General features: G+C 34.9%; 1 protein-coding gene across 1 annotated transcript; it reads left to right on the forward strand.

Moving 5' to 3' along the window:
• Positions 1-402: 402 nt before the first annotated feature.
• LOC133190413 (large ribosomal subunit protein eL19-like) lies at positions 403-8,935 on the forward strand. Its single transcript, XM_061326038.1, has 5 exons — positions 403-537; positions 2,476-2,582; positions 2,702-2,945; positions 3,236-3,346; positions 8,742-8,935. Exons 1-5 carry the CDS (start codon positions 533-535, stop codon positions 8,869-8,871), a joined length of 597 nt encoding a protein of 198 aa, XP_061182022.1. The 5' UTR covers positions 403-532; the 3' UTR covers positions 8,872-8,935.
• The last annotated feature ends 4,162 nt before the right edge of the window (positions 8,936-13,097 follow it).

A 13,097-nucleotide genomic window follows, 5' to 3' on the forward strand; every position in this document is an offset into this window, starting at 1 on the left:
ATAATTCCGTCATCTGCATGGAGTAAAAAAAAAATACGGAATCCACCGAGGTTTTCCGACTTGGAGATTTAAGACTTTACGGAGAAAACCGAAGTCTTAAGGTCAAACTATATACAGTAAAAGTTCACAGAAAATAAATATTCAATCTTCTACATAACAAACAGACTTAAAATACAAAACCAACAAAAGACAATTCAGCAATAAAATTTTCAACATTATTGTCTCAAATATTTGATAAAAGAGAAATAAAGTTTCAATAAAATCAAAACGTCGGTTGGCCTTTCTTCACGATTAGCTTTATCTTCCGGCTAATAACTGTTTCTATGCGAATGAAAAATAGTTCTTAATAGTTGATTTTAAAAAGGAGCTACCACGCATAAAAGTAGAAAGCATCAATTTTTATATGATAAAATTATAATATTATGAAGCGTTCACTTCTCAGTGATTCTAGCTGTTGCATCGTTTAATGAACTAGGGTTTTCATATCGATTACGCCGCACTTCCTTTTTCTCAACAACGTGAAATCGCAACCATGAGGTGCAAGATTTCTCCTCGAATTTTTTGTTAATTCTTTACCAAAAAGAATTAAATTGATAAAAACTTGACACTTTTATATTGATAATTATGTACACATTTCATTCAAATCATTTTTATTGGTTACGTTTTGTGATTATTCACTATATTCAGGGAAAAGTAATGGAAGTTGTGAATATTTACCATAGATGTAAATGTTGAAAGATTTAGAAGTTGTGTTCGCGTTATTTAAAATGCGTTTGAAAATTTACAAATGGTGAAATATATTTAGATTATAAGTTATGAATTGCAGACGTCATGAATGATGCTGTAAAAATAATAGAAAGAGTTGGGGGGAGGGGGGGGGGGCTGTCACACAGATAAACTAAGAGACTCGAATAGTATATACAATTTGTGGTTCTATACATGTATCCTGTATGGATTTTTCTGAAGACTGCCAGTAAGAGCTTCACTAAAGGAATGGGATTGTCTTTGTTTTGTCCATGTCCCTCAGAGAATTTTTCACTCATGAGCATACATGCCAACTTTTTAAAATCTCCTTGGGGGAGATTGCGCGTAACGACATTTTTCAAAGGTCTAAATTCGCAGCATTTTGTCGTGAAAATAAGTATTTGTTGGGTTTTTTTTTTTAAATATTAGTCTAATATCTTTTATCATATATTATCACTACTTCAAAAAGTTTTTTTTCTCTATCAACTTCAACAAAAACACACTATTATTTGGAATTTAAAAAAGGAAAATTTTAATCAAAATTATTTAATATGTTAATATAAAGATCAACATTACCCCCCTGCCCTATGCAATGTCATACACATACAGATTATTACATGGATAGGGATGTTAAACTTAATTACAAATAAGCTAGAGCAAGTTACTAAAAGAGTTCATGCAGTAACTGTCTTTGTCTATTGGTAAATTACACATTTTATAAAGCTACTAAGTCAAGAGTTAGACACACAATTTGTTGTTTTTTTTTAATCAAAGGGAATACTAAGAAGAAGACACTTTTAATGTTTTTCATACAAAGTCTGTAAAAGGCCTTCATTACTTTTTGTGAACCACTCCTGGAATTCTGCTAAAAAACTAACGGTTTGTACTTGCAGACGCATCTTTTCAAGTTTGATTTTGGCAGTGTCTTTTCCATGATCAATGACGTAGTTGTAATTATAGTGCGCAATGCCGTATTTCCTAAACTTGAAAACCTTTTATTAACAGCTTATACGTATATTGTCAAATTTTGCTGTGAAGTGTGAACTCGTCACAAGTTTGTATCCTGTCGTGTGTATTTCTAAAATTTCCACATCTGGCATGATTGTCTAGGGTAATATACACTGTTAATGAGAATTGGGGGCAATTAAAACCACAGTAATGACTGGTAGCACAGTTGACACCTTGTTGATTACCTGTTATCAGCGGCAATAAACAGATATCTACCGATAAACATTCGAACTGCCATCTTTTTTCACACGGAAATGCGGTATTATTCAAAGCGGATCGGTAAAAAATCCGGAATTCCTAAAAATCGGTAGAAATGGGATTTAAAAATATATCGGTAGACAAGCGGTAGATGGGGTTAAAAATCGGTAGACTCCCGAAAAAATCGGGAAAGTTGGCATGTATGCATGAGTCATGTTGGGATGCCACCAGTTGCTGGTGGAACTGCAAATTTAGACCTATGCCAGTCACTTCTGGCAAATGAGTAATGAGGGATCTTTTTTGCCAGCATATTCTGCTACACATGACTTTGGTTTATTCAGTCTTATTTTAGGGACCAGTCTCCATATCTCGCATCTTTGTTTTGAAAGGAGTAATGTAGATTCACTCTGCACAAATGAATAATTTGAGTAGAACTGATCCAATTCCTATTAATTTTAAGTATTGATTCAGTTTGAATGATTAGTGGGGAAATATTACTAAGGCAGATATGTTGTATTCTTTCAGTACCCTCAGGTTGCAGAAACGGCTGGCCTCCGCTGTCCTAAAGTGTGGCAAAAACAAAGTTTGGCTTGATCCCAATGAAACAAATGAAATTGCTAATGCCAATTCAAGTAAGTGAATATTCAGCTTTTATTTCAACTTTTGAAAAGTATTATGCAGAATAAAAAAATTTTATTTATAATTTATTAAAATTTGAGGTATTATGTAACAAAATTTTTGCTCATTTTAGGACAAAATATCCGTAAATTAATCAAGGATGGTTTGATTATTCGCAAACCTGTTGCTGTGCACTCACGGGCTAGAGTTCGTAAGAATGCCATTGCCAGGAGAAAGGGTCGCCACATGGGTCATGGAAAGAGGAAGGGTACAGCTAATGCTCGTATGCCAGTCAAGATCTTGTGGATGCGCAGGATGAGAGTGCTGCGTCGTCTTCTAAAGCGTTACAGAGAAGCGAAGAAAATTGACAAGCACTTGTGAGTTTACACCACTTAAGCTTAATGTATTTTGAAATAACAATATTGAATGGTGATTATGGTTATTTAATTTTTAAAAAAATATGCTTGCTTTTCAATAAGTGTTTCAAATCTGAATAGGATTTGAAGTAATATTGAAACACTGGAAACAACTTGAAAATGAAAATAGTCTTGAGTTATACAATGCTCACCAAATAATCAAATACTGCTTTTCTGTTTGTACAAGGCATATGATTCCTTCACTTCAAGTCAGTTTCCTCTTACTTGGCATAACATGTTCATCTTTGTAGATATCATGAACTGTATATGAAATCTAAAGGTAATGGTTTCAAAAACAAGAGAGTATTGATGGAGCACATTCACAAGAGGAAGGCCGAGAAAGCAAGAACTAAACAGCTCAGGTATAAAGCAAATGTTATCCTGTAGAAATTAGAGATAAGGGAAGCATTTACTTATCTGTATACATGTATTAGAATTGTTTGATATTGGCAGAAAATTTTTGCAAAATTTTCAACTCCTCTGATTGCCTATCATTTCTCTCAGATGCATATGATATATTCAATATCTTATAGAATGAAAGCTTAAACACATTAATGTACCTTCAATCTGTACATGTAAATAATGTGGATTCAAATAAGACTTAAAACTTGTTCACAAGACTAAAATTAATGCACATTGTTCATCAGAAGATGGTTCAGTAGGATATTACAGGTACATTATTGATAGAGTGCCACAGTTAAAACAGCTGCTAAATTGTCTATTCTTAACTTTGCTCTGTTAATAAGAAATTATATTAACACCATCCAACATGTAGATTGGTGCTTCATTGCTCTTATGTTGTTGATACATACATGTACCCTAGCCTGATGTCATTTTCAATACTCATTATAGCTTGGTTAGTTCTTTACTACCTTGTTAGTACACACTACAGTTACATTCTTCATACAAGTCCTAGTCTGATGTAGTTAACTTAATCAAAGCTGCTACAATGTCTGTACAAGTGTTTAGGTTTAACCTAAAGAATGCATAATTCTCTCATCTGTTTAGAAGTAGATATTTATGAATGATATTCTCATCTAGATTGGAATATATTTGATTGTATTGAAATGGTACTTTTTATTATATTTATACCCCCGTTCCGAAGGAGAGGGGGGTATACGGTTTTACCCTTGTCTGTCTGTCTGTGTCCGTGTGTCTGTCCGTAACAAATTTTGGTCGCAGTTTTCTCAGCAACTATTCATCACAGATGCTTGAAATTTTAGAACAATCTTTGTTTAGGCATGCCATATGGTCGGATTCCTTTTTAGCTCACCTGAGCTGAAGGCTAAGTGAGCTTTTCTGATCACTTTTTGTCCGGCGTCCGTCTGTCTGTCTGTCCGTCTGTCTGTCTGTCTGTCTGTAAACTTTTAACATTTTCGACTTCTTCTCAAGAACCACTGGGCCAATTTCAACCAAACTTGCCACAAAGTATCCTTGGGTGAAGGGGATTCAAGTTTGTTCAAATGAAGGGCCAAGCCCTCTTTCAAGGGGAGATAATAAAGAATTAGTGAAAAATTAATAGCATCTTTTAAAAATCTTCTTCTGAAGAACCACAGGGCCAGAAAAGATGAAACACATCAGGAAGCATCCTCAGGTAGTGTAGATTCAGATTTGTTCAAATCATGACCCCCAGGGGTAGGGCAGGGCCACAATGGAGGATCAAAGTTTTACATAGAAATATATAGGAAAAATCTTTAAAAATCTTCTTCTCAAGAACAGCAAAGCCATGATGAGTCATATTTATATAGGAAGCATTCTCAGGTAGTGTAGATTCAAGTTTGTTCATATCATGACCCCCGGGGGAAGGGCAGGGCCACAATGGAGGATCAAAGTTTTACATAGAAATATATAGGAAAAATCTTTAAAAATCTTCTTCTCAAGAACAGCAAAGCCATGATAAGTCATATTTATATAGGAAGCATCCTCAGGTAGTGTAGATTCAAGTTTGTTCAAATCATGACCCCCGGGGGTAGGGCGGGGCCACAATGGAGGATCAAAGTTTTACATAGAAATATATAGGAAAAATCTTTAAAAATCTTCTTCTCAAGAACAGCAAAGCCATGATAAGTCATTTTGATGTGGAAGCATCCTCAGGTAGTGTAGATTCAAGTTTGTTCAAATCATGAGCCCCAGGGGTAGGGCGGGGCCACAATGGAGGATCAAAGTTTTACATAGAAATATATAGGAAAAATCTTTAAAAATCTTCTTCTCAAGAACAGCAAAGCCATGATAAATCATTTTGATGTGGAAGCATCTTCAGGTAGTGTAGATTCAAGTTTGTTCAAATCATGACCCCCGGGGGTAGGGCGGGGCCACAATGGAGGATCAAAGTTTTACATAGAAATATATAGGAAAAATCTTTAAAAATCTTCATCTCAAGAACAGCAAAGCCATGATGAGTCATAATTATATGGAAGCATCCTCAGGTAGTGTAGATTCAAGTTTGTTCAAATCATGACCCTCGGGGGTAGGGCAGGGCCACAATGGAGGATCAAAGTTTTACATAGAAATATATAGGAAAAATCTTTAAAAATCTTCTTCTCAAGAACAGCAAAGCCATGATAAGTCATTTTGATGTGGAAGCATCCTCAGGTAGTGTAGATTCAAGTTTGTTCAAATCATGAGCCCCAGGGGTAGGGCAGGGCCACAATGGAGGATCAAAGTTTTACATAGAAATATATAGGAAAAAACCTTTAAAAATCTTCTTCTCAAGAACAGCAAAGCCATGATGAGTCATATTTATATAGAAGCATCCTCAGGTAGTGTAGATTCAAGTTTGTTCAAATCATGACCCCCGGGGGTAGGGCGGGGCCACAATGGAGGATCAAAGTTTTACATAGAAATATATAGGAAAAATCTTTAAAAATCTTCTTCTCAAGAACAGCAAAGCCATGATAAGTCATTTTGATGTGGAAGCATCCTCAGGTAGTGTAGATTCAAGTTTGTTCAAATCATGAGCCCCAGGGGTAGGGCAGGGCCACAATGGAGGATCAAAGTTTTACATAGAAATATATAGGAAAAATCTTTAAAAATCTTCTTCATAAGAACAGCAAAGCCATGATAAGTCATATTTATATAGGAAGCATCCTCAGGTAGTGTAGATTCAAGTTTATTCAAATCATAACCCCCGGGGGTAGGGCGGGGCCACAATGGAGGATCAAAGTTTTACATAGAAATATATAGGAAAAATCTTTAAAAATCTTCTTCTCAAGAACAGCAAAGCCATGATAAGTCATTTTGATGTGGAAGCATCCTCAGGTAGTGTAGATTCAAGTTTGTTCAAATCATGAGCCCCAGGGGTAGGGCAGGGCCACAATGGAGGATCAAAGTTTTACATAGAAATATATAGGAAAAAACCTTTAAAAATCTTCTTCTCAAGAACAGCAAAGCCATGATGAGTCATATTTATATAGAAGCATCCTCAGGTAGTGTAGATTCAAGTTTGTTCAAATCATGACCCCAGGAGGTAAGGTGAGGCCACAATGGGGTATCAAAAGTTTTACATAAGAACATATAGAAAAAATATTTCTTCTCAAGAACAGAAAAGCTATGTTTAGTCATATTGATATGGAAGCATCCTCAGGTAGTGTAGATTCAAGTTTGTTCAAATGATGACCCCTGGGATAGGGAGGAGCCACAATGGGGGATCAAATTTTACAAAGGAATATTTGGGAATTTTTTTAAAAAAATCTTCTCAAGTACAACAAAGCCATTTGTTATAATGACATGGAGGCATCATCAGGTAGTTTAAAATTCAAGCCCCCCCCCCCCCCCCCCCAGTAATCATTCAATACTGAACTGATTTGTGCTTTTGCCTAGCCAATGTGCTCAGGTAAGCGATGTGGCCCATGGGCCTCTTGTTGTTCAAATCCGATGTCATCTTCCTGTTAATCCGTGCGTCTGTCCGTACCATACATAACAAATTTTGGTCGCAGTTTTCTCAGCAACTACTCAGCGCAGATGCTTGAAATTTTAGCACTATCTTTGTTTAGGCATGCCATATGGACTGATTTATTTTTGTTCAAATCCGATGTCAACTTCCTGTTTATCCCTGCGTCTGTCCGTACCAAATTTCCGTTGCATATTTCTCAGCAACTACTCAGCGTAGATGCTTGAAATTTTAGCACAATCTTTGTTTAGGCATGCCAAATGGTGGGATTTATTTTTATATGAATAAGATATCAACTTCCTGTTTATCGGTGTGTCTATCCATAACAAATTTTTCGTCGCAGTTCTCTCAGCAACTACTCATCACAGATGCTTGAAATTTTAGCACACTCTTTGTTATACCCCCCGCAAACGAAGTTTAGGGGGGGTATATTGGAATCACCATGTCCGTCTGTCTGTCCGTCTGTCTGTCCGTCTGTCCGTCTGTCTGTAGACGAGATTTTGTCCAGGCCGTTTCTTGGAAACTATTGCAAGGATTTGTCTGAAAATTTGTACACTTATTATTCACCATATGAAGGTGTGCACCTGGTTTTTTCATCATGATTGGATAATTTTTCTGCATTTTACAGGTCTTTTTTTTCATTTTTATTGTGTGGTTTTGTCCGGACCTGTTCTCAGAGGCTATTGCATAGATTTGTATGAAAATTTGTACACTCATTATTTACCGTATGAAGATGTACACCTGGTATTTTCAACATTATTTGATAATTTTTCTGCATTTTACAGATGTTTTTTTTTTTCATTTTTATTGACTTAGTCATTATGGGTTTATAAATGTCTAAGGTTTGAGACATAGAATCTAGAACATCTGAAGTGTACAAAAATGTGAACTACAGCTTAAAACTACTCATTAAAACTGAAAAAAATATCACCAGGTATTAAAAACAGTTTTTACATTACACAGCAGATAGTGTAAATCCATTTGTCCCTTGGGAGTAATGAGTGGACATGCATCCAGTTAAAGATTAATTAATGAGTTCAGTGTGGGAAGCTGTTAGGGCATCTCTGATCAAGCAGGTCTTATCTATATCTCCTGGGAATTGGGCAGAAAGAAATAAAGATCTCTGTTGTCTAAGTCTCTTAATCGTAATTTATGTCTGTCAAAATACATAGTTACTGGAACCAGCCTTTTATTTTTAAAATGAGTTTGATATAAAGGTATTAAGATCAATTTGATTTTGTATAATTAATTATCATGATATTTTTTTTTTCAACAATCAATTTGCAGAGTGTCATGTCTCACAAAGATGACAGATAGTTGCAAACTATTTCTTCAATGTAATAAAAAAACACTGTAATTATTAGTATTGATGTTTTATAAGGCTGCACCTTAATTTCATTCATTAAAAAAATATAATGAGTAATTAAATTTTCACTCTAAATGTTAAAGCAAATTGTGAACACCTCTCACATCTAGAAAACATTAGTGATTTGGTACCTTCTCTGAAAAACCCAGCGGGGGGTATTTGTACCTTTCGGACAGTTCTAGTTTATGCATGCCATGTGGTGGGATTTCATGTTTAAATCTGATGTCAACTTCCTGTTTATCTGTGCATCTGTCCATACCAAATTTCCGTCACAGTTTTCTTAGCAACTACTCAGCGAAGATGCTTGAAATTTTAGCACAATCTTTGTTTAGGCATGCTAAATGGTTGGATTTATTTTTGTATGAATTCAATGTCAACATGAGAGGGTAACCGTAAATTCACATCAGAGCGGGGGTATTACTAGTGAGCATTCGCTCACAGACTTCTTGTTTGATAATATTGAAGACTGACCAGTAAAAATTATTTATTTTGTTCAATACAGTGACCAAGCCGAGTCCAGAAGACAGAGAGTCCGTGAGGCACGTAAACGCCGTGAAGAGCGCATCAAACAAAAGAAAGAGGAGATGCTTAAATCTTTTTCTGAGAAGGAACCCCCAGCATCAAGTTCTTAAAGACAGACTTTTGTGTACACAAAGATTTTATTGTCAGCACAATAAACCTCTGTGGGGAAAAATGGTTGTTTGTGATAATTTGTTTTTCAAAGTATTAGAAGGAAAGTCCAAAAAAGTTTGCATAGTCTTTGAAGATGTACATGTAGTCAGTCCCTGTTCCATGGAAGATTCACTCTTTATATGTATATATATATATACATGTATATATAATGTATTGTTTATCTTTAAGCCATGAATTGTGGTGAGATCACAACTTTTTTCACAGGGAAAAAAAAAAGATACTGAAACCAGAATGTTTTCATAAAAGCATAGATGCCTTGTAATATATTCCATTTAGTCAGTCACTATAGAAAGTTCTTTTTCCTCAAATGGATCTATTGGGCATTAATTTTAAGGGAATAAGAATACTGAATGTCAAAAAGTACAATTGTAATTTCTTTTTAATTTGACCTATTGAGGATAAGTGAACTTTACTTGTGGACATATAATTTCCTAGGATTTGATGTATATGATTCATATATTCATGTTAATAGGGTGGCAAATATCAAAATTATGTGTAACAGCAATGTGTCTTAGATAAAATAAGCTGGGATCATCACATTTGATTTGATCAAGGCCAAGCAATTCATATGCATGAAACTGGGATATGAAATATGCATGAAAATGGGATATGAAATGTAATACATGGAGCAGGAAGAGTCGGTTTTGTAATTATCATTGCCTGTCCTGTCCATAGGGGTCCAAAATGGCTTGCCATCCATCTGCCTTTTCAAGCAGCAACACAGTGTTAGTCATGATGTGATTTTGAAATTGGTTCCATATGTTGCTTTGATGAATAAGGGGCATGGGAGACAGCTTGTAGGAAATGAACTGTAAAAGAAATGTTCAAGAAAAACATATAACTTCCCCCCCCCCCCCCCCAATTCAATAGGGGAACAACTTTAAATTTAGAATATCTAATGGTGGTGAAAACAATCGGTCAACTACTTTTGGGGGCAAACATAATACTAAGTTTGATCTCTATTACAACTTACTATCATTGGGGTAATTTACTTCTGTAGCAGTGTACCAAATATGGTGTCTGTACAGCAAATGGTTCTCAACATACTAAGATGACAATACCTTCCTGTGTTTAGTGTCTATATTGTATGACCTTTTAATCAATAGCTACCATCTATTCCCTAGGGGGAACAAGTGCACCAAGTTAGATATCTGTCAAGCAAAGGGTTCATCAGATATTGAGCGGTCAGTACCTTCCATTGTCCAGTTGGACCCTTAACCTTCGACTTCGTGACTTCAAAGTCTACAGTGGTCAACTACGAAGGGGAAATGATGTACCAAATTTGGTGTCTGTCAAGCAAAGGGCTCTCAAGGTATTGAGTGGTCAGTATCATCCTTTGTCCAGTTTGACTTTGTGACCTCAAAATCGATAGGGGTCATCTAGTCTAATGTACCAAGTTTGATGTCGGTCAAGCCAAAGGTTTTCAAGAAGTTGAAAGAACAAGATCTTCCCATGTCTAGCGTAGTTTAACCTTTGACCTTGTGACCTCAAAATCAAGTGAGGTCATCTACTCTTTAGGGGAAACCAGTATAATACCAATTTTGATGTCTGTCAAGCACAGGGTTCCCAGGAGAATGAATGGACGATACTTGGTCTACCTCATATTGACCAACAGATGCAAATTTTCAAAGGGGGCATGAAAAGATAAATTCTGAAAAATGCATTAGAAGTCATTAGATTAAATTTTCTTTGTGGTCAGCTGAAGATCTATCAGACAGTCACAATTCTGATCTTTCACGTCTGCATGTGCATATACATTGTATATATCTGGCGGCTAATGATTCACCTTTAATAACATTTGTCTTCATATAATGGAGGCAATTATCATTAAAATTAAATATGATTTACCAGAGATGGAGCAAGTATAAGAAACACTTCTGAGGCCTCTATGTTACTGTTATTGATTGTCATTTTTTCAGTCTGTGGTTTTAAAATAGAGGAATGTAAAAGCTTGTTTATCAAAGGGTAAAGAAAACAAGAGGCCCATGGGCCACAATGCTCACCTGAGTCACTATGGCCCTACTGTTCTTAAAGTCATATATGGCATATTTTTTATAAGTTAATTCAGACTAACAAAAATTGGAAAGATCTTTCTATTTGTTTTATTACTTTATATAAAGATAAGACTTTCCTGTAAATTCCACAATTTAAATCAATCACGTTTCAAAGATATTTGAAATTTAAAATAATAACCGATTTATTTATTGACTCCGCATTAAAATAACAGACACAGTTTAAAGTCAATTTAAGGTTTTCCATCCCTAATAGGACCTAATTCTCTATCCTTAAATATCCATCATGTATATAATACTCTGATATTAATTCAAAGCATATATTTTATAGTATTTAATAGTATTTATATATAATATTTTGAGAACCATTTACTCAACGGACATTTAACTCAGTATATTGGTTCTCCTTAAGAAGTGGATGACACCTATTAATTTTGAGGTTACAAAGTCAAAGGTCAAGGATCAAACTCGACATAAAACATTGATAGCTTAATTATATCATGAAAACCCTTTGCAAGACAGTATAAACTTCATACTCTGGTTTCCATTGAGGAGTAGATGACCATTGTAGTTTTTGAGGTCAAAAGATCAAAGGTCAAGGGTCAAACTTGACATCAGAATATATAGGCTGCTCAATAAGAACTCTGTCTTTGACAGTCATAAAACTTGGTACCCCTAGGGAGTAGGTGACCCTTGCTGATTTTTCAGTCACAAGGTCAAGGGTCAAATGATATAGACAGTATCTTGAGAACGGTTTGCTTTAAAGACATCAAATTTTGTACACTAGTACCCTCTTAAAAGTACATTACCCCTCATGATATTGAGGTATGACAGAGATCAATCTTAGTATTATGTGTTTGCCCTTGACTAATGAATGATTAATTGTTTCCACTCTCAAAATTACTGACAATTTGAATTTACACCGTTTCCTTTTTAATATTTCCACATTTGGGGCATATATATTTGACAAACATTTCTTGTTTCTTATATATGTAAAATTTAATTGCCTATTGTGGCCCTACAAGGCAAAAAGTAGTTCATACTCCAAAGTCAAGGTAATGAGGTCAAAATTTTGGTATCAACGGAAATTAAGGCCTAGCTAATATCACAATTAATACATTTAATTAATAAAAGTCTTGTCACAAAGAATAAAAATGAGAAATATGAAAGCCCTAGCACCAACCAATGAAAAGTTAGTTATGGACAAGGTTAAAGGTTAAAGACCAAAGTAAGTCGAATTCAAAAATGTTGATACCCAATGAAAGGTTTGTCACATGGATATAAAAGCCCTACATGCAGAACCAACCATTCAAAAGTAATTTTTTCAAAGTAGATATAAAATTCAAGGTCAAAAGGTGAAAAATATTGACACCTAAAGAAATGTCGATCCAGTCAAAGATCGGTCCAGGAATACACATGCAAAATATGATGGCCCTAGCACCGACTATTCAAAAGTTATGGTCAATTTAAGTCTAAAGTTTTTGTACTAAACAGATAAACAGCTAGGCATATGGACACCAGACGAAATGTGATATCAGAAAAGCTCACTTGAGCCTTTTTCTAAGGTTAGCTTAAAAAGGACAACAGAGCATCAAAGGATGATCAAATTTCAGGCAAAATAAATTAACATATTCATGTATCAAGTCATTAGTTTTGCTACAGCAGTTCTTGGAAAGGAAAGTGTACAGTTTTTGCATGGTGTAGTTTAATTTCTTGTTTTATCAAGAAACAGACGATTCAATTTTATCATTTTCCTAATGTACATGCTCAATATGTTTCTGCTTTTTCTTCGATCATCATCATTATCCTTCTCATCTAGTAGGTAGTGTATTAACCTTTTTCTTCTTCAAATAATACTTATATATGAGTCAAGTTTTAAAAATCATGCATCAAAGTAACTAAGTTATATGAAATTTTGATTAATTAAAATTAGAAGTCGATCTCTGATGAGACTGTATAGCTACTGGTCTGTACTTTATAACAAAGGAAGAGAAAAGTAGCACTTGGACTTGAAGCTTTGCAACAGAATAAATAAAATAATGATCCTTGGTTTAGTCTCTTTTTGCGGCAAGATTTATTGCAATATCAGACTAAAACTGTAGGAGAAGCCTTTTGAAAGTATATTTCAAAGAAATTTCTATTTTTAGTAACCA

The sequence above is a fragment of the Saccostrea echinata genome, unplaced genomic scaffold (genome assembly GCF_033153115.1).
Source record: "Saccostrea echinata isolate AGI-Se365-2 ecotype Australia unplaced genomic scaffold, CSIRO_AGI_Sech_v1 ptg000001l, whole genome shotgun sequence".
NCBI lineage: Eukaryota > Metazoa > Mollusca > Bivalvia > Ostreida > Ostreidae > Saccostrea > Saccostrea echinata.